General features: G+C 41.8%; 1 protein-coding gene across 19 annotated transcripts in view; it reads left to right on the forward strand.

Moving 5' to 3' along the window:
• KIAA1217 (KIAA1217 ortholog) overlaps window positions 1-19,351 on the forward strand; it is a 365,870-nt gene that overhangs the window by 338,135 nt on the left and 8,384 nt on the right. For 18 of the 19 annotated variants that reach the window (XR_008821431.1, XR_008821430.1, XM_056335860.1 and 15 more), the window contains 6 exons: window positions 6,035-6,165; window positions 6,406-6,553; window positions 8,209-8,710; window positions 9,442-9,622; window positions 15,383-15,537; window positions 16,149-16,295. Coding sequence is in view for 17 of the 19 variants with exons in the window: in XM_056335860.1 (XP_056191835.1) it covers window positions 6,035-6,165; window positions 6,406-6,553; window positions 8,209-8,710; window positions 9,442-9,622; window positions 15,383-15,537; window positions 16,149-16,295 (1,264 nt within the window). In the remaining 2 variants the exon portion in view is untranslated. The remainder of the gene's footprint in view (window positions 1-6,034; window positions 6,166-6,405; window positions 6,554-8,208; window positions 8,711-9,441; window positions 9,623-15,382; window positions 15,538-16,148; window positions 16,296-19,351) is intronic. The other variant, XM_056335862.1, reaches the window with a different exon arrangement.

The following is a 19,351-nucleotide window of genomic DNA, read 5'->3' on the forward strand; positions in this document are numbered from 1 at the left end:
CAGCAGGAGGCAAGATGAAGCTGAAATCAATGAACAATGTAACTAGTTCTAATACTCACATTTGTAAGATGCTATATAACTAATTATTTCTCATTATTGCATTTAGTTCACACCTGAAGAATTGCTCCATAATAGAAACTTTGTAGTCAGCTTGTCTTTGGAAATGATGACTGAAGAGCCATAGGAGTACAGTTGGCAGCTGAGGGGAGTAAATCTTTCCTGTTGATCAATGTGTTGTCAGATGAGTAAGATTTGTAAATAAAGATGGTACATCTGTGAAGACAAAGTAGAGTGTTACTAAGGGAGTGTATGTTTTCTGTGAGGAGAAGTTGAATGTGTGGTAACAGTCCATGCTAGTGTATATAATCCTCTCAGCTGGTTTGTAGTCTTAAATAACATTGTGTTGCAGTCTTAGGTTTGCCCTCCTGTTTATCACTTTATTTCTATGTACCTCATTGCCTAGTTTCTAGATTGTTTGTTCTCTGTGGGAGAACCATTTGTGTGATGGCTGTTTATCGCGTTGCCTCATAAAATGGATACTGAGTGAGGTCAAGTGCAAATGGCAGTAGTTGTTACAGATGCTCATTTAGGATACCACTTTGATTGCAATATGGTTCTGTTTGATCAGTGTTTGGAATTTTTTCTGTTCACAGTGTTTCTGCTGCTTCTGTGCTACTTCAATTGTTAATTTACAGGGAAATGTCTTAGATCATTCATAGGCTGTAATGTTAGCTCAACCCTTTTAGAGACATGCTAGAAAAAAAACACTTAAATCACAAAAAAATATTTTTCATCAGTTGTGTCCAGCGAGATTTCTTTGTCACATATTTGCGTGTTTGCAGGATCAGAGCCCCCCAAAAAACCCACATCTGACAACAATGCTTTAAGTTCAAGAGCTGATGGCTGTTGATAATGAGGAACATACATCACGAAGTTACACATCAAATGTCACTGGCAGTATTCAGACAAAAGTTAACATTCTATATAGGCACTTTTAAATAAGCTGATCCCAGTGCAGATGTATAAAAAATGCAAAGCAACAGGGCAAAAAATTTACTATTTCTTAGTATTTCAACTGTTGCCTTCTTGACCTTTCCTAAATCGTAGGACTAAACCAGTAGACTGACTCATGTAAGACAAGGGAGCTTAAGGATTTCTGCAATACTTACGAAAGTGCACTTACTACTCTGAAATGCTAAATCTCAGCTTAAAAAGCTCTCCTTGTTGCAATTCTGAAGATTATCACTGGGAAATAAAGAAATAAACATATTGGTGGTTTCATGTTGCGAAGAGCAGAAATGTCAGTGTACATTTCAGAGCAAGTTTTCTGTTGAGCAGAAAACCGTTTGTGGTGGTGCCTACAGAAGCGTGCCCATGTGTGTCGCAGCTGTAACAGGATTACAGTTCAGAGCTATCTAATGAAATCTAAGGAACACTGTTAAACATAGCATTTATGCACACTTGTAACAGCCAAATACACATGTAGAATTAACTGGGTAGTTTATTTTCTATCTAGTCTTCTGGTTCAACATTAAGAGATGTCATACATGACACTTTTTGGGTTGTTGATACTGGCCTTAATATTTACCAGACCAGGGACAAATTATGATGATATGACACATTGACTAATGAAGTATTTATGTTGTGAGGAGCATGTTACAAGTATGACAACTATATGCCGTAGATTATTGTAAGCACTTTAATAGTGGGGGTTTTATAAGCACAGTATTTAAATTATAGCTATATCCTATCTGTCTAACTGGACATAGTAAGTTACAATTCATGTTTTTGTTAGGAAAAGTATCACACTTTTTTATAAGAATAACCATGCTCAGCAACAAAAAAACTCCACATTTAGCAGTCTTGGAGAGCCACTAGTAGCGGATACTTGGGAAAGTATGTAAGAAAATGACAAAACGTGCAGAGCACATCTCCTTGCTTTTAAGTATTTGTAGCTCAGGGATTTTCCAAGTCAGAGATGGTACCTTCATATGCAGAAGTTCTGCATGGATTGTTTACTTTTCATGAACTTAGACATTTTTTTAAATTTATGTAAACTTCATTGTGTACAGCATCTAGGCACAATGAATTCTAGAGTAATTCTTTTTTGGGTAGAAATAACTTCTTTTTATTTGTTTTTGAATCTTTCATCTGTTGATCAGTCCCCAGACTCTTAAATCATGTACAGCAGAATATTCGTCCTTATCATGCTAGTCATGATGTTATAGATGCTTCCCCGCTCCCTTTCCACTCCCTTTTCCCCCAACTCATGCCTTTTCCAACATGAAAAGTCCTAGTCTGCTTAGTTACTCCTCTTGTAGAAGGCTTTCTGTATATTCTGTCATCCTGTTGCCTTTCTCTGTGCCCTTTCTAGCTCTAGTGTACATCTGTGAGATGGGGATGGGTAGAGAGGAAAGCCCTACAAGAGCTATATTGGATGTGGGCACACCATGACTTCATGCAGTGGCATGGTGATGGTCTCCCTGTCCTTATGTTCCACATGAACTTTCCATTACAAATCCAACATCTCACTCACAACGGATGATTATCAGTTAAAAGTTCATCACTGTGTATAAAAACGTAGGGGTTTGGAAGGGTGTTGGTTTTAGGTGGTGTTGGTTTTGTTTTTATTTCTCCTCTGCTCACGAGCATTACTTTACATTTATTAGGAGTTAATTTAGCCTTTGGGTTTTTCCTGGTCAGTTTCAGGTGCTCCACCTGCAGCCCACAGCGGTCACCTTTCATTTTCATCCCCCTGTATAATATAATACCTTTTTGAGATCTTTTTACTATCCTGTTGATTCTCTTTTCTGAATAATGTATAATATGTTGAAAAGCACCAGCCCTAGCACCAATCCCTGTGGAACCCACTAGCAAACTACATTCATTGAGCTGTTCATTGCTCCCTTCCCTTTACTTCCAGTATTTTATCCATGAAAGAATTTCCTCTCTTATCCCATGGCAACATTGCTTTCTTGAAAGCTTTTGTTCAAATAGCTTGCTGAAAGCCTTTTGGGCTATAGTTTGTCCCATGCTGCTGTTGTTCCCTTGTGGATTTGTGAGACTTAGCTTCTCTTTACAGAAAACACATTAATTCATCCCTAATGCAGCATATTTATTCATTGGTCCACTAATTCTTTATTGTTTATTCTTTGTTTTGGTATCTATCAATTACAGCAGTCTAGGTGTCAGTTCTCTGGATAGCCCCATCCAAGTTCTAAAAATGTATTTGTATCATCTATGATACTTTCCACTACCCTGGTGCCAAAGCTAATCAAGAAGGTAAATGCTTTGCATTAATAGTTCAACTGTTTCACCCTTGAGTTACTGTTGAACTCCAGGGCAAATACCACCTGGCCTGGGTGATTTGTTACTATTAATTTTGTCAGTTTGATTTGTAACCTGCTCTACTGATACTATAGTCTGAGATAGATCTTCTGATGCTTTTTTGCCCAAATGAAGATCTCAGTGTAAGAGTGTGCCTCAGTTCCCCTGTAAAAAACACAGATGCAGAAAAATCATTTATCTTGTATTCACCTTCTGAAACTGCATTAATGTGACTTGTTAATTGGGTTTGCTTAGTCCAATCTATAAAGCCAAGTCGTTTTCCCAGTTACAGAAAACAAATGCTGGAGACTGCTAGAGCTGTTTCAGACTTTGGCTCCTGAGGGCTGAAGTTTCTTTTCCCTTGTAGTTAGCAGCATGAGGCTGTGTAATATGGTATCCCCTGAGTAATTTCAGGATCAGTTGTGTTGTTTGGTAGTAGCACTGTATGGAATCAAAGGGGGTTTATGATGACCCTTCTATTTCTGCTCAAAGAACAAAGGGGAAGGAAAGCTGTTGCCAGCTACCTAGAAGTATTTCCTTTATCCCTACATTTCCAACAATCGTAACATTGTTCTGTGTTTGTTCCTTTCTCTTCGTTCCACCCATGCACAAATTTAAGCTTCTGCCCTTACCTTTTTTGTTGCCTGGTGGATGTGAATATCTGAGAAGCTGCTTGTCCAGTGCTGATCTACAACTGGGAGGGGTGATACCCTATGATTCCCAAAGTAGCACTGCCTAGCCTGAGTGCTGGTATTAGGGCATTAAGAGTAGGCAGGATGCATGACTTTTAGAGCACCGTTCTGAAAGGCAGGAGCCTTTGCATTGTAGTGAGTGACAGAAAGCCGAATCCTTTTTCCAGCTACTTCCTAGACTGTCTGTGCCCTTTATTAAAAAGGCAGACAAGACACAGAGACAGCAGGTATCTGCATTATTTCAGCCTCTTCCACTGGAAAAAAAATACCCTGAGAAACGTTCCCTTGCTGCCATCGTGTGGTCCAATGGATTGTTCCCTGCAAGCATGCTTGTGCTAGTGGAAATCATGGCTCCCCCAGCTTTCTCAAGGCAGAATCTTTGGGAGAAGTGGTCTTAATATGGGAACAGGATAATTTACCTCCATTTATTTGTGATCTGTTCAGAAGCAACTTATCATGCAACTTTTGCATCATAACAACTTAATGCAAAATTGTTTTATAGTTTCTAAAGTTCTTAGTCTTTGGACTGACATGAACTCTGCTATGTGCACTTGATGTTTGGATCCTGGTACTATTTCTGTTTCTCTGTATATCAGAAGTACTATCATATTGCCATTTATTGTTCTGTGTGACTGTGCTTCCACTTCAAATTGACCTAAATGCAGAGTGGTGCTGCAAGGAATTGTCTCCTTTTTATCCTGTTACTGGCTGCCTACTCCTCTCTTTTTGTCCCCATGTCACCTGTTCACTGAGGTAGATCTAGGAAGTGACCTGGCTGAAAAAAAGTAATTTTCTGCTGGATCTGCATGACAGTGCTGGCACAAGGGAAGTATGTGGAAATGCAAGACCTGCAGCTGGTGCAGAAGGCAGCCTTCCTCTACCACTTTTCAGGCAGTCAGCCCATACCTTGGCTCTCTTACAGTAATTGCAAAACTACTACCTCAGTGGATGTAAGAAATGAGGCCCAAAATCAGTTTAAAATGAGTAGCTGATTTGTCAGTTCAGTTTGCTTTACATTGTTTTCTACTATGCAATTAAACTGTTTCTCAGAATAGTCCTGTTAGTAAATTTGGTGCCTTAATAGAGGTGGATTTCTTTAGAATAAATATTCAAGAGATGATCCTTTTAAAGTTTCCACATGGGTGTTTTCATTGTTGCGCATAATGCATTTCAGGGCTTTTTGAGAATTTTTTAAGCCTCTGTGTATAAACTCCAGCTAAAGCAATGTGGTCTCAATCTTAAATGGAAATAAAGTGGCACCCCGAAAACAAAGTTTCTGTGTCTGAAGGATTATGCAACTTTATGTGAAGTGTGGAAAAACTGGAAAAATATTGGGAAAGGTGATAAGGAAGCACCAGATGGAACTGAAGGAAGTATGGGACGGCACTGGTTGGAAAAAACATCTGAAGTGATCGATTCTTGAATCTAAATGTTGAGTGAGAGCTGCACACAGTGCACACTTGCTGTTTCATTCTAGCTATTGGTAGAAACGGGACCCTGTATCCTGTCTAGCAGAACCTGGCAGATAAACAAGATTGCATCAAGGGGCCATTAGTGCCAGTTTTGGGAATGTTACTTCACTGTTGGCCATTCCTTTGCGTGTCATCAGCAATGAGAAAATGCAAGGTGCAAACCAGTACTGGATGTAGTGGTACAGTGCATCTGTACCCTCCTAGGATTTGCATCCCCAGAAGGCTGGCAGTTAGATGTGTTTCGCCACCCCACCTGCCCCTTGTAGCGCAGCTGCCCTGAGGTTAATGTGCACTGGGCATGTGCAGCCGTCAGAGAAATCAATGACTTGGGCTAGTTACAAGCCTGTTCCTATGCAGGAGTGTCCAGCATCCTCTCCTCCTCTCATGACACCCTGCTGTTTTTTCAGCCTGTGGTGTCAGATTTAAAGATGCCACCATTAAGGTTTCTGGTTTGGTTTAGTTTAGTCCATTCATTTACATATATTTGGTTGTGAATGTGAAAGTCCCACTTACATTTTATGTCCACTTTTTTTGTTTTGCCAGTGAGCTGGAGGCGTTTGTTGAAGACTTGAAGAGGGACTCCACTGCTTCCAGCAAGACAGTTACACTGAAAGATGTTGAAGATGGAGCCTTTCTTTTGCGTCAAGTGGGGGAAGCTGTTGCAACTCTGAAAGGTATGTACTTTTCCTTTTTACTTCTAGTTCTTTTAACCACAGTGGCTGGGAACAGTTTTGCCTTTGATCTGTGAGCATTGACTTTCACTTCCAAAAAGACTTAAAGTTGGGATTAAGGAGTTTATTGCATGGCCCCTGGAGAGAGGTAGACACTCAGCTATTTGACATTCACCCCATCACCCATTTCTCCCCAGGGCTTTTTTCATTTCCTCTTGAGCTTCACAGTTCTTGTCTTTGCAGGAGAGTTCCCAACATTGCAGAATAAAATGCGTGCAATCCTCCGGATCGAGGTAGAAGCTGTGAGGTTCCTAAAGGAAGAGCCACACAAGCTAGACAGCTTGCTGAAACGTGTGCGCAGCATGACTGATATCCTTACCATGCTCAGGAGGTGATTTTTTTTTCTTCTTTATTTTTCTTCAAAACTAAAGAATTTCCTCAAGGAGGGCTGGAACAGCTTTCAGGTTTGGTTTCTCCTCCTCTCCCCAGGCAATTTTGAGAAATGCAACTTGCTTGCAGTATTTTAGAGATTCTTCCTGAATACAGAGTCTTTCCTGTGCAATGGTTCTGTTCTGACCAACAGCCCCAGTCATCAAGATCTTCTGTTCGAAATCAGCTCCCTCTGAACTCAACACTTCCAGATTTGGGAAGTGCCTAGATGGGAAAGCTTACAAAGTGGCATCAGTCCCATATCTGAGCTAATTAACTCTTGGCATTTACAGTAATCTAAGCTAACAGAAATATTCTCTGACACTGAAACATGCATCCCCAAAAATGTAGCAGTAAGAAATAAAACAGAAAAACAATTCTAAATGGATAAAAATATCCTAAACCTTCTGAAAGAAAGAAATAGTTTTCAATGTGCTTGCTTCAATTAATGCAAGTTCTTTATTCTGTTTTTATTTTAAGGAAGATGTGTTAGAGAAGGTTGAAATAGTAGGTAAAATTTGTGTCCACTAAGTGCCAGTGTTTAGCTGTGTTTGTCAGAATATATGAGCAGCAAGTGACTGCTGATTTATATGAGGCAATAGGCATTGGATTTAATTCCTACTCAAAACCAGTGAATCAGGCCAAACTGTTAGTGGTGGTCCCAATTTTACTTCAGTTACAAGAAAATGTAAGTTATAAGCCTATTGTCGCTACCATTATTCTAAGGAATGCAGGGTTGTCATTGTTTCCATATATCCTGGAGCATATGTAAAATGGATTTGCCAGTATTGGCAGAGGGGATAAAATTTTATGTAATAGGTCTTCTAAGAGCCGTCACTTATTTTTCCATGTAGATAAACATCTACATCCTTTCGTACTAGTTTCCTTTTCTTAAACATGACTATAGTTATTTCCTGTCTCACTCTGTTTGGGAAAAAAACCAGTAAGTTATGCATGCCAGATTTTTACCAAAAGTAAATTTTTGCAGCAAAATTACGTATTAAGCCTCATAAAGGCTGTTTCAGTAATGGAAAAACTGATGCCATGTGATGGCTAGCTACACTCCAAAGCTCAGCCATTTCACAGCTAGCTGCCAGAAATAATAGATTCTTACATCCTCAGCTCATCCTACCCCAAACTCTTGACAGACAAGACCTTTGTGAAGTATCATTTAAGGCCTTTGTTTTGGCAATTTGCCAGACTGCTGCCTGTCATTCTATGTAACTACGTCTTTCTGTGCTCATAGTCCAGGGACATCTTGTTTAGCTAGACTCAGTGTATAAAATTTAAGTAAACTGATTTCCATTTTCCCTCTAAAATCAACTCACTGTAACTCGTGGCTTGGTAAAAAAAAGTGCCAGTACATCTGTGAAGGTTTGTAAACATTTTAAAAGGCAAAAACATCCTAATTACAGCAGCCTCTTTAAAACTCTGAGTGCCTGACTGAAAGAAAGCTATAAAATCACACAACTGAGAGCATTAGGAAGAAAAATCACCATTTTGATATTTTTGATACAGGTACTTTTCCCTTGCAAATAGTTTATTGTTAAGTATTGCTCATGACTCACCTGTATGCTAACCATGTGCCACGCTGTTGCCTTCAATTTGGCTGGGCAGACATGTTACAGAAGGACTGCTGAGGGGTGTGGATCCATCCCAAGCTGTGCAATCCTCTGCTATGGAAAAGGCCACTGCAGCTGATGCTCTGAAAAACCAGGAGGATCTCAAGCATGCCCAGGGACATGCACAGCAAAACCTCACAGCGATCACATCAGAGTCCCAGGTGTCATCAGTCAAGTCAGAAGTCATCCCCTTCTCCACAATGACGGTCCATCATGTGCAGAGCTCTCCTGTTGTCATCCATCAGTCTCAGCACTCATCAGCCCTGGTCAACCATGCCCAGGGTTCACCTACTGCAGCCAGCCACAGCGAAGGTGTGCCGGTGGGTGGCCACCCCTCAGCCACCCCACCAGCCCCCCTGCAAGAGCCCGCAATGGGATCCCAGCCCACACAAGCCACGCCAGCACCACAGGTCTCTGTCAATGGCACCACCATGCAAAGTCTTTTCATTGAGGAAATTCACAGTGCAAGTACCAGAAACCGAGCTGTATCGATTGAGGTACGGTGTATTCTACTCAACCAGTTGTCCTGTCTTTGGGTCTGAGCTCCCAGTCTCACCCTTGAGACTGCAGGTGGGATTTTTCAAATGCATTCTGGGGATTTATATGCTTAACCCCTAACTACACCGTGCATTTCTGAAGATACCCTCTGATTTTAAGTGTAACAGGATAATAACATGAAACTGAAATGAGTAACTGTGGTTTTTGAATAACCTTTATATATATATATATATAAATTATTCTTTTTAAGAATACTTCATCTTTGAACAATGACATATGATCATATGGCAACACTTGCATTAGTGGATTTCATTCACTCTTTAAATCTCTGTATCCTTCGTTATGGAAAAGTAAAAGTAAAAAAGTGTGAAGTTCCAGTGGTTTCACACAGAGATATTGAGAAAACCTACAAGTGAGCTCTCATGTCTTATTACAGACATGAACTTTAATCACCAGTGTGATATAGTAGGGCAGTGACCCAGATTTAAATTTTGCCTTTGTGCCTTTAGTGAGCAGTGGCTGCTGTCAGTCTGTGTGTTTGTGCAGTATCCAGCACAATGGAAGTCAGAACCAGTGTATGATTAGTGTTAATATATTTCCTCTAGTTGCTGACTAGAACTGCAGTATCTACCCATATTGACCTATAATGATTTGATTACACATGGATTTTTTTTAAGTGATCACAACAGGAATCAGAGAAATAAATAGATGCTTTACTGTCTTTATCTAGAAAGCTGAAAAGAAATGGGAAGAGAAAAGACAAAACCTTGATCACTATAATGGAAAGGAATTTGAAAAGCTCTTGGAAGAGGCCCAGGCCAATATAATGAAGTCAATTCCTAACTTGGAGATGCCTCCCCAGCCAGCAGCCCTGCCTAAAGGGGATGCAGTGGAAAAGCTGGAAGTCTCAGGTAAGGTTCACTAGAGTGAATAGTGCTAAAGAATTGCGTATCTGGAAAAGAGAGGTTCTTTTTCCTACTTCTGGAATGGTTTCAGATTACAGATTTCTGTGTTCTTGACCATACCTGTAAGTATGATCCTGAGGAATAATGCAGGTCCTGCAGACAGGATGCAGTGATTTTGCAGATGCCAGTGTGGGTAACCAGCTGAACATGGATTTCCCCATTTTGGAACTGAGAGAGTTTGTCCTCTGGAGATGAAGACTCCTCACAAGCAAGAGAGTAAGAGTACACCTTGCTTTTGAGGGAAATGAGAGTATCTGTATACTGTATCTATATATATGTAGTATACTGTGTTCAGTTTTGCACTTAAAAGTTTGGCATTACAGAGAGAGCGCTCTGGAAAGAACCACAAAGAGTTTGAGCACAAATGATCTTACCATCAGAAACCTAAAAAGCCCTTTTTGTAGACTAATTTGTTATCAAAAGAAGATCAAGACTTGCCTGAGGTTTCTGAGAGTAAGAATGCCTTTTAATTCTGCAGAACAAGTTCCAACAATTTGAAGCTGAAGGTAGAAAAAGCCGCATTAAAAATTAGCTGTCAAATTTTAACAGAGTAACTAATCACTGCAGTTTAATTATGAACATACAAGATTCTCTGCCACTTCAAATCTTTAAGCAATACTATGTTTCTTTCCTAAAGGCTGCTCAGGCACAAAGTCTGTGTGTGATGCAAGACCTGCTTAAAGAAATCCTTGAATCTGTATGAGTGGAAAGTCATACTATTTGGTCTTAATGATCCTGCTGACTTCATACTCTTAAACTATAAATACAACCAATGTTTTGGTTGAGTCCCTCAGAGGTCTGAAAATGAACTGTGATGCTGCATAACAGAGTTGTCATGCAGAAGTGGATAGATACGTAGGAATGAATGAGAGTGTCTTTCACAGTAAGCATTCTGGCTATCCACGGCTATGATATAGATATAGTGAGTTTCAAGTTAACATGAGTCAGACTGTGACCCTGTAGCAAAAAAAGAGGCAAACATCATAACGAGATGAACAGGAATATCTCCAAGACACATGAATCTGCTCAGCAGTGATGAACTCTTAACATAGAGTTCATTACATAATCAGTGTTCTGGATTTCAAGGAAGGACTGAATAAATAGTAGGGGGTCAAGAGGTCAGTGATGATAATGACCAGAGCTCTAAAAACCCCCATGATCTCTGGGGAACAAAAAAAGAATCAGAGAATCATAGAATGGTTTGGGTTGGAAGGGATCTGAAATATCATCTAGTTCCAACCCCTCTGCCATGGGCAGGGACACCTTCCACCAGACCAGGTTGCTCAAAGCCCCATCCTGCCTGGCCTTGAGCACTGCCAGGGGTGGGGCATCCACAGCTTCTCCGGGCAACCTGTGCCAGTGCCTCACCACTCTCATAGTGAAGAATTTCTTCCTAATATCTAAAGAATTGCTTTTGTTTAGTATGAGGAAGTGAAGGCTGAGGAAGGACAAAGCAATCTCTGAATATATTAAAATCTGCTTAAAAAAACAAAAGACTAACTTCCTTTATGTGGGTAGAACAGCAGTAGAAGTTGGCAGTTGCAACCAGGAAGATTCAGGTTAGGTATTAGGGAAAAACCTCATAATGACAAGGAAAGTGAAGCACTGAAGAAAGCTGTATGAGGCAACGATGAGGATGTAAGCTGTCCATTAGTGGAGAGAATGGCTTAGCCTAACATTGATCAAGAATTATATAGGTAGAGCTACTTTGTGGGAGCAGGATGATGGGGTATCCTTCCAGTGGTATCCCTTTCACAATTCTAACATACAAATCCATGCCTAAATTTCTTCAAAGAGGAACAAAGATGCCTCAGCCAAACCTTGCATTTACCTCATTAGCCAAGCATGACTCAGCTGCAAAATTCTTACCCAGCTACTTAAGCAATAGTCCATCTGGCTCAGCAGTCTGTCTGACAGAGGGAATGGGAGATACTGTGTGTGGGCAGCACAGGACCTGGCCACCTTCTGCAGTCTGCTAGTACTCCCCCGGCACCCCTAATCAGTATTAGAGGGAATATCCCAACCTCTTCCTTTTCATATCCATTATGAACCTTTTATCCAGTAATTCCTCTATACCTGCCTATACCTTTGCATCCCCCCTGCTGTGGCAGCAAGCTCCCCATCTTGTGAAGGGGCTTTCCTTCATCTATTGTAAACTGATCTCATACTGGCTTCACTGAGTTCCCCTTAGTTCTGATGTTCTGCAATTTGGCAAACAGCAGCTCTGCATCCTTGTAATTATGGTTTATAAATCATGAAGGCAGTGGATAAACCTTGATCATATGCTGGAGGTGTCAGCCTGCCCCACAGGCTCCAAACAGCAAACTTGCAGCCTTTCTGGTCCCTCCATCTAGGCCAGCTGCTCTCTCCCCAGGCTAGTTTCAGTTGCCCTTCTCTAACTCCACTGTGTCTTTCTGGAGCTGTGGAGACCAGAGCTGCATGCTGTACTCAAGGTGTTGGCGTGCCAGAGCTGTAAATAGCTGCAAAACAGTGCCCTGGGGCTTGCGTAGATGAATTCATACAGAACCTGAGAGGAGTGTTTTCAGATCTAGCATTTTGTTCCAGGTGCACCTTTAACAACGACAAGTTGTGGCTTGTTGGATGTTTCACAACATACACATTTAATATAAATTCTATTGAACCTTGTAAAATAACTTCAGAATTCTGGCATCGTTCAGTGAGGTTACTGGCTATCAACACAAGTGTAATGTGTGGCATAAATAGAAGAAGTCAGTGAAAATAATTACCATATGGGTGCAGTGAGCTGTGACATCTTAAAAAGTGCAGAGCACAGTAACAGAGAAGTTTTGAAACTCATATAGTTAACTAATCCACTTCTAGAATACAGTTTTGCACAGTGTGTAGCCAGCAGATTTAAGGAGGAATTTGATGAGATTGAGAGTTTGCCTTCTGTTGTGCATAATGAATCCTGTAATAGTAACATAAATAAGGGAACAGCAAAACTTTTCCTTAATAATTGATTAAATATCTCACATGCCGCCCAACTCTTCTGTGATTCAAGATTAAAATTTCACTATCAGTCTGCTGTAGACCAGAAAACAGAGCAACATAAGGAAAGAGACACCACCTACCTACTAATGTAGTACATGACATTTTGGACATAAATTAGCAGAATCTCTGTTGGCTTTGCTGCAGATCCTGTTACCAGAATATGTTGTCTCAGCCATTCTCCACACAGAATCCAATCAAGAAACTCTTTTCTTTTCTCCCTGCAAAGCACAAGCCAGAGTAAAATTGCACACTTTACACAGTTCTTTAAAACTCATCTTCGTGATCAAGATTGTTCAGTGAAAAATGTGGGGGGTGTCTCTAGCATGTGTCTTAGAAATTGGGCTACTTCGTCTCTCTTTGCCTTTGTATGTGAGATGCCCTGATTTTAGCAAGTGCTGAGTGATCAGTATCTTCCATTAAAGACAGTTTGCTTATCTGACTACAAAGGCTGCCTCAAGGCAGGCATTATTTTTTTGAGATCTTTTTAAGACCTGTTGGATTTTTTTGGTGCAAGTAGAAATTTGTATGGTGTGAGAAATTAATTCCAGTCTGTCTGTGTCTGTTAAAGAATGCTTCGGTTCAGGGAAACAGCTGGCGATGAACAGCTCCCATTTTGTTCACAGAAGTGCTGAGCACTTTGGCACCAAAGGTACCAGCTCCTGCTGGTAGAAGTACCTCAGATGTCACTAAAACCGAGTAGTGTGTATTAACCAAAGTGGTCTAATGTAAAGTGCATCTGGAAAGTCACTCTTCTTGCAGTCCTGCAAGTGCCAGATAACCAGGGAGGGAGATAATACAACAGAGCATTTCTTTAAGCTTAAGCAGCTTCAAAGAACATTTGAACTAAGAAGGGAACAAAGGTGAGGCCGGGTCAGACAAGAGCTCCATCCAGCCCCAGGGGCCAGCCGATGTGTCAGAGGAGCCTGACACAGCCCCAGGAGTGGGCAGTTATGCAATAACTTGCCCAGGGGGAACACTTAGCCCTAAACAGCTGGGTAATCCCAAAAGCAGGAGGTTTTATCTTTCTGGATTATATTTATTCCAGCTCTTTATGTAACACTGAGTAGCTGCAGAAAGGTCATTCTCTCAGTCTTGAAAACAAGCATTGTAAACACCAGTGTGAAAATGGTGGCTGTTGGCATGTTTGATGCTTAGCCTGTGACCAGAAACACATAGGGACAGGTCATGAGCAGAGCAATGCTGTTTCTGGAAAAAATGCCATCCAGTAGCAGTGGGGAAGAGGAAGTGACAGCTGGAGGGGAAGCATCATGGCAGGGGAATGCCAGTTTGAGAAACTGATCTCTTGGAAGACCCTCCTTGGAAAGCAAGGGCTGGCTTTGCTCAGCTGTTCTATTTGGTATTTGAATCTTCATGGGTTAGCAAAATATATATAGGGCTCTTATGTGATAATTCAAAGGCAAAACTGTGCATTTCTGAAATAGTAGTAAAGTGAAAACACATGCTGCCTTACCTTAGAAAAGGAGCAAGTGCAGCTGCCCCTGCTCTGGGGTGAGAAGACTTACTGAACTACAGAGGTGGCATGTCTAGAGCAGTGTTTACATTTTCCCTCTCAGCCTTTTTTTGAACTATAAGATGGACAAAACTCTTCAGCACCTCTCCTAGCACCTTGCTGGTGACGTGCGGAATTAGACTCTGTCACTCGAAAGTTATAAAGTAGGTATGTTTATTGCACGCAGATGCACGGGGATCGCTCCTCCACAAGCGTGCATGCCTGAAGTGAAAAACCATCTCACATTTATACAATAAAACAAATGAATATTCAATTAACGTCTATACATATTCGTTACCTAAACCCCCGCTTCTTCGTATGTCAATTAGCTTATCAGTCCTTTGCCTGGAATGTGGTGGTCTTGCAGGTTTGTAGGTGATTCATGTTCTTGTGACCATCCGATCTTCTCCAGCAAGGAGACTTAGCACTCCCTCCCTCTAGATAGCACTGGAATATCTCTCATCCTTTTCTCATTCTTTTTTAAAATAGCCCCTTTGTTAGAGGAAGAAGGGCAGGCGTCTCCTCAAAACTGTAGTCATCTCCTCAAAGCTGTGTGCCTATGTGACCAGACACCGCACCCATGACCAGTCACCATACCCACATTCCTGAGCAGACATATACAGTCACAGTTGGTGTCCATTGTCCCCATTTCACACTGTTTTCTCCATATCACTGGCAGTACCTCCCAGGCAGAGCAGAAATGTGTGCTGGTTGCTTCAGGATTGCTGAGAACAATGAGAAGCCTCCAGGTCCAGAGAAGTCTTGCTAGTATGATCCACGTCAGTGGCTGTACTTTCAAAGGATACCACAGGGCACTATCTGTAACCAGGTACCCAGCTGAACCTGCATCTTACAAGCTTCTTTACAAGGGATTGATTTACAAGTGTGTGCTCTGCTATCACACTTAACACAACAAGGGCTGAAACCCAGCCACAGTAGTATGGATGACATGAGTTTTCCTGAAAATTTCTGGGTGACATGAGCCAGTTTCTCTGTACAAGTGCAGCACCGTTTACTTTCATTCAAGGTAGTTCCATCTGAATCCCAGATGGGTTTCTATTAATATCTGTTCAGCAGCAGGACCTCTGAAGACATTTTTTTTCCTTTCCAGTTGAGGCAGGGATGAATAACTTTTTTCCTTTCCTTCACCTATGCTCACTTTGTGCTGCTCTGTTTACTTGCAGAAGAAATTCCTGATGGGGAACAGGATAGTGACAAGCTGACCAAGTCTCCACCTCCTCCACCTCCACGGCGCAGTTACCTGCCAGGATCAGGACTAACCACAACGAGATCAGGAGATGTCATCTATGCAGCCAGAAAAGAGGCTGCTGCTGTCAAGGTTTGATGATTCAGACTCTAGGCAATCAGACTGTTGAGTGGTTGGCACAGAGAAACATTCCCAGGCTTGGGCTGTGTCTGTAAACCACAAAATAAGTTGAGACAGAGCTGTGTCCTGGAAAGCTACTGAAACTGCCTACTGGGAAACACTGCTGTTAGGCCAAATGAACGAGTGAGATTTGATCAGTTCTGTTCACAGGAGTCTTGCTGCTCTTATCTTCTAGCAGTATAGAAGGCAAGTCACAGGCTGCTTTCATTTAGAGTGGTAAGAAGATTAAAAATAAAAAGCATGACTTACACAGATGGGGAAGATCAGCTTGGATTTGAGAGCGTTTTTACAGAACTGTTGCAAATTAGTTTGGGCTTCCTTTCCCTATCTGTTCTGTTCTCTGAAGAAAGTAGAGGGAAGTCCAGGTTAGGAAGCTTTTTAATCTGTGAACATGCTATCACATCAGCAATATTGGTTGCTTTTGAACTGATGATTTAGCAGTCTCCTTAAAAAGGAACACAGAACTTGCAACAGGGGAATTGCATAGTGTTAAATTTTCTGTTTGCTTTGCATCAGGAAGGCTCAACTATATTGTCTGTCTTTGCTTTCTCATCCCCTTGTAGGAATGTAGTGAAGATGCTGGGCAAACAGCGCAGTCCAAAGCCCCTAAAGAGGATCAGGCATTGTCTCGGAGCGCAGGGCATGCTGTAGCATCAGCTGCAAAAGACGAAGAGGAAGAGGAAGGAGACAAAATAATGGCAGAATTACAGGTATGCCTTTTGAGTTTCATGTGAAGACGCTTGTGCCCGATACCACTTTTAGGGCATCAGGACAATTTCCAGCTCAGAACATGATGGAAAGTAGAACTCCCGGTCTCACCAGGTCCCACTTTATTGCACTAGGTGGTACACGTTTTGTAAGCACCACCCAATTTTTGTTAAAGAGGTCTGGAGCTGAGACAGCGATCAAGCAAGCAGTGCTTGCCACTGGAGGCTCTTACACATGTAGATGGGTTAAATAAAGTATCAGTGTGCATCTGGTGGTGTTAGCCCTGGCCTAGCATTTCTCGCTTAGTACCAGACCAGCAAGGTGCTGAGGGTCCATCATTCATGTTAATATTGGTTGGAACAGAGAATATGGAGTCTGCTCCTTGGCGGGGGGCTGGGGGGGTCTTTGCTCACTTGTCCTGTGCTATGGTACAGCGTTTCCTGGAGTGTTTGAACATTGAAACATTTGCTGTTCCCTGCTGTGTAACTGGTACATTACTCTGCCAGTGGCATAGAAATAGTCTTCTCTTGCTAGTCCTTCACTTCATAGCGCATGGGCTGGTTTAGTTCAGTGATGGTGATCCTGCAGTAAAAGCCAAGTATTCCAGCTACCACCAGTGAGCTCCAGCTTCCCGGGGGCTCCCTCTGTCCGTGTTCATGCCCATACAAGGAAAGGAGATATGGATCAACTTAACTGGCCGTAACTTCTGATGCTGGGGTGTTTCAGAGCACTGTCATGACATGAGATGATCCCTGCTGTCCACCTGCCAAAAGGTGGGTTTGGTGCTGCCCAGGGAGCGTTTGCAGCACAGGACGTGTGGATATTAAGCAGTAACTGTTACATGGCATGGGTGCAGGCTGCCCCTTTGCTCGGCTCTCACCCACAAGTGCTTCAGACAGCTGGTTTGCAGGGAGTGAGAGCAGTGGTTGACCCTTATTCCCTGTTTGTGTGCCAGTGCGACAGGAGAGCTGGGGACAGTGAAACTTGTCACATCGTCTCCTGTCTCTAGGAAAGGAACCCAGCTGCCTTGCAACTGGTGACAATGAAGTGGAGGTTAAGGTCTGGAAAAGGGGGCTGAGGGGATCTAAGGGGGAGAAATAGGCATGGTAGCTCAACAGGGAATGAGTGTTTAAATGCTAGTTTTGGGGACAAGCAAGGCTAATTTTAAACCAATACCAAAATAACAGGTGTATTGTGGAAGGTTGACAGAGTACCATGTTTTAGAAAGGGCAGACTGCTTGATACAGGAGTTACAGACTCATTAGTCTGGTATCAGTCACAGGCAGAACAATGGAAAATCAGGGACAGGATTCAATCAGTGAAGAACTAAGGACAGATGTAAACAGTTATGCTGGTAAACACAGCGTAATGGAACACAGATCTGTCAAAGCAAACAACACTCTTTGATCAGGTAACAGGTCTGACTGCTTAAACTGAATTGTATATCTGTAAACATTTTTGTAAATCATTTGATCAAACACTTCGATAAAAATCTGGCACCACAGAGAATACAAAAAAATCCCTCTATCATAGGACAACTGAGAGCTGTCTGGCTCTGGAAGTGCTGCCCTTGATACAAATGTTTATAGTCAGGTCCCGTAGGGATCAGTTACAGGCCCGGTGTCACTCTGTATTTTCATCAATAGCCTGGAAATACATTTTAAATCCCTACTGTTTAAATCAGCTTAATTCAAACGAGTGAAGTATGAAAACAGGGAAATGATAGCAATCACTTAATGGTCATAATACATTTACTGAAATAAGAAGTCCATATGAAGAAAATAAAAATACAGGCCAGATCACAACTTCATGTCTTGGAAGAATCAGGAGTTGCACTAACAAGTTGACAGGAGCTCCCAGGTCAGTGCTGTTGCCACAAAGTTAGTGTCTGCTTTGGGTGTATAGATGTGAGAACAGGGAGTGGTTTTATCTCTGTGTACAGGACCAGTGAGATCAGCACCGGGCTGCTGCACCCATGAGTAAGTTAGCCATGTGTCCCCCATTTGTAAAGGCTGTTAAGAATACGAAGGTTGAGAATAGATTTCAGTACAATGTGGAGATACTTTCATGGGAAATACCTTTTTAAACTAGCAGAAAAAGGCATAATAGTAATCAGCGGCTGTAGCACAAACTGTATTTGGACACTGTTACAGATAATTTGGAGCAAAGGTGATAAATAAACAAATCACCAAGGGAAACAGTGGATTCTTCCTCACTTAAAGTCTGAAGGACTTAATAGGATGCCTTTGTAGATGGCATGCCTAACTCAAAAATGTATCACTGGTCTGGGGAAAGTCCATATCCTGTATTATGAGGAGTGAGACTACTTCTTCGAACAGTTCCATGTCGTCTTAGGTACTCTGGTCTATACACACATACAAATAGGAAAACCAGAAGAAACTCGACACCCTGATTTTTGCACTGGATTTTTTTATTGTTGTTACTTTTCTGATTTTACAGAATATGCAATGCACACGAGGCATACAATATTTAAAGAACAGGCCTGATTCTAACCTGTAATCAGGGCTATTAATTTCATGAGAGTTGCCAGAAATTACATAATTACCCTAATACATGGTATAAGAATATAATCTTGCACGTCATGGTGTGTTTGACTCCTGTAAGCACTCCTCCCTTATTCCTCTGGCTGGCAGATGTCCTGCCTGTACATCTCACTGAAGGCAGACCATGCCAGTAGAGGCCTGCAGAAATTCTGGTGATGCACACTTGCAGCCAGCACTGCACAGTGGTGGCAGTGACAGTTCTTCTCCTCTGGATCTGGGAGCCAGTTGGATAGAGAAACCCAAAGGAAACTGGAAGAGGGTAGCAAGATAAAGGGCTGAAAAGTTGGGGCCGTGCCCTGGGGGGTACACATGGTGGGAGGCCAGTGGTCCACAAGCCCATATGGCAAAGAAAAACACGTCTCCAAGTCTAAAGTTTTAATAACAGTTTGTGTGGAGAGAGGTGGAATTACATAGCTCTCGCCTAACTCTTAGCCACTAGGAAGTAGGTAGTGTCGCAAGCCCAGAGTTTGTCATGGGCTTCCTACTTAAGTTTG

The sequence above is a fragment of the Falco biarmicus genome, chromosome 4 (genome assembly GCF_023638135.1).
Source record: "Falco biarmicus isolate bFalBia1 chromosome 4, bFalBia1.pri, whole genome shotgun sequence".
Taxonomy (NCBI): domain Eukaryota; kingdom Metazoa; phylum Chordata; class Aves; order Falconiformes; family Falconidae; genus Falco; species Falco biarmicus.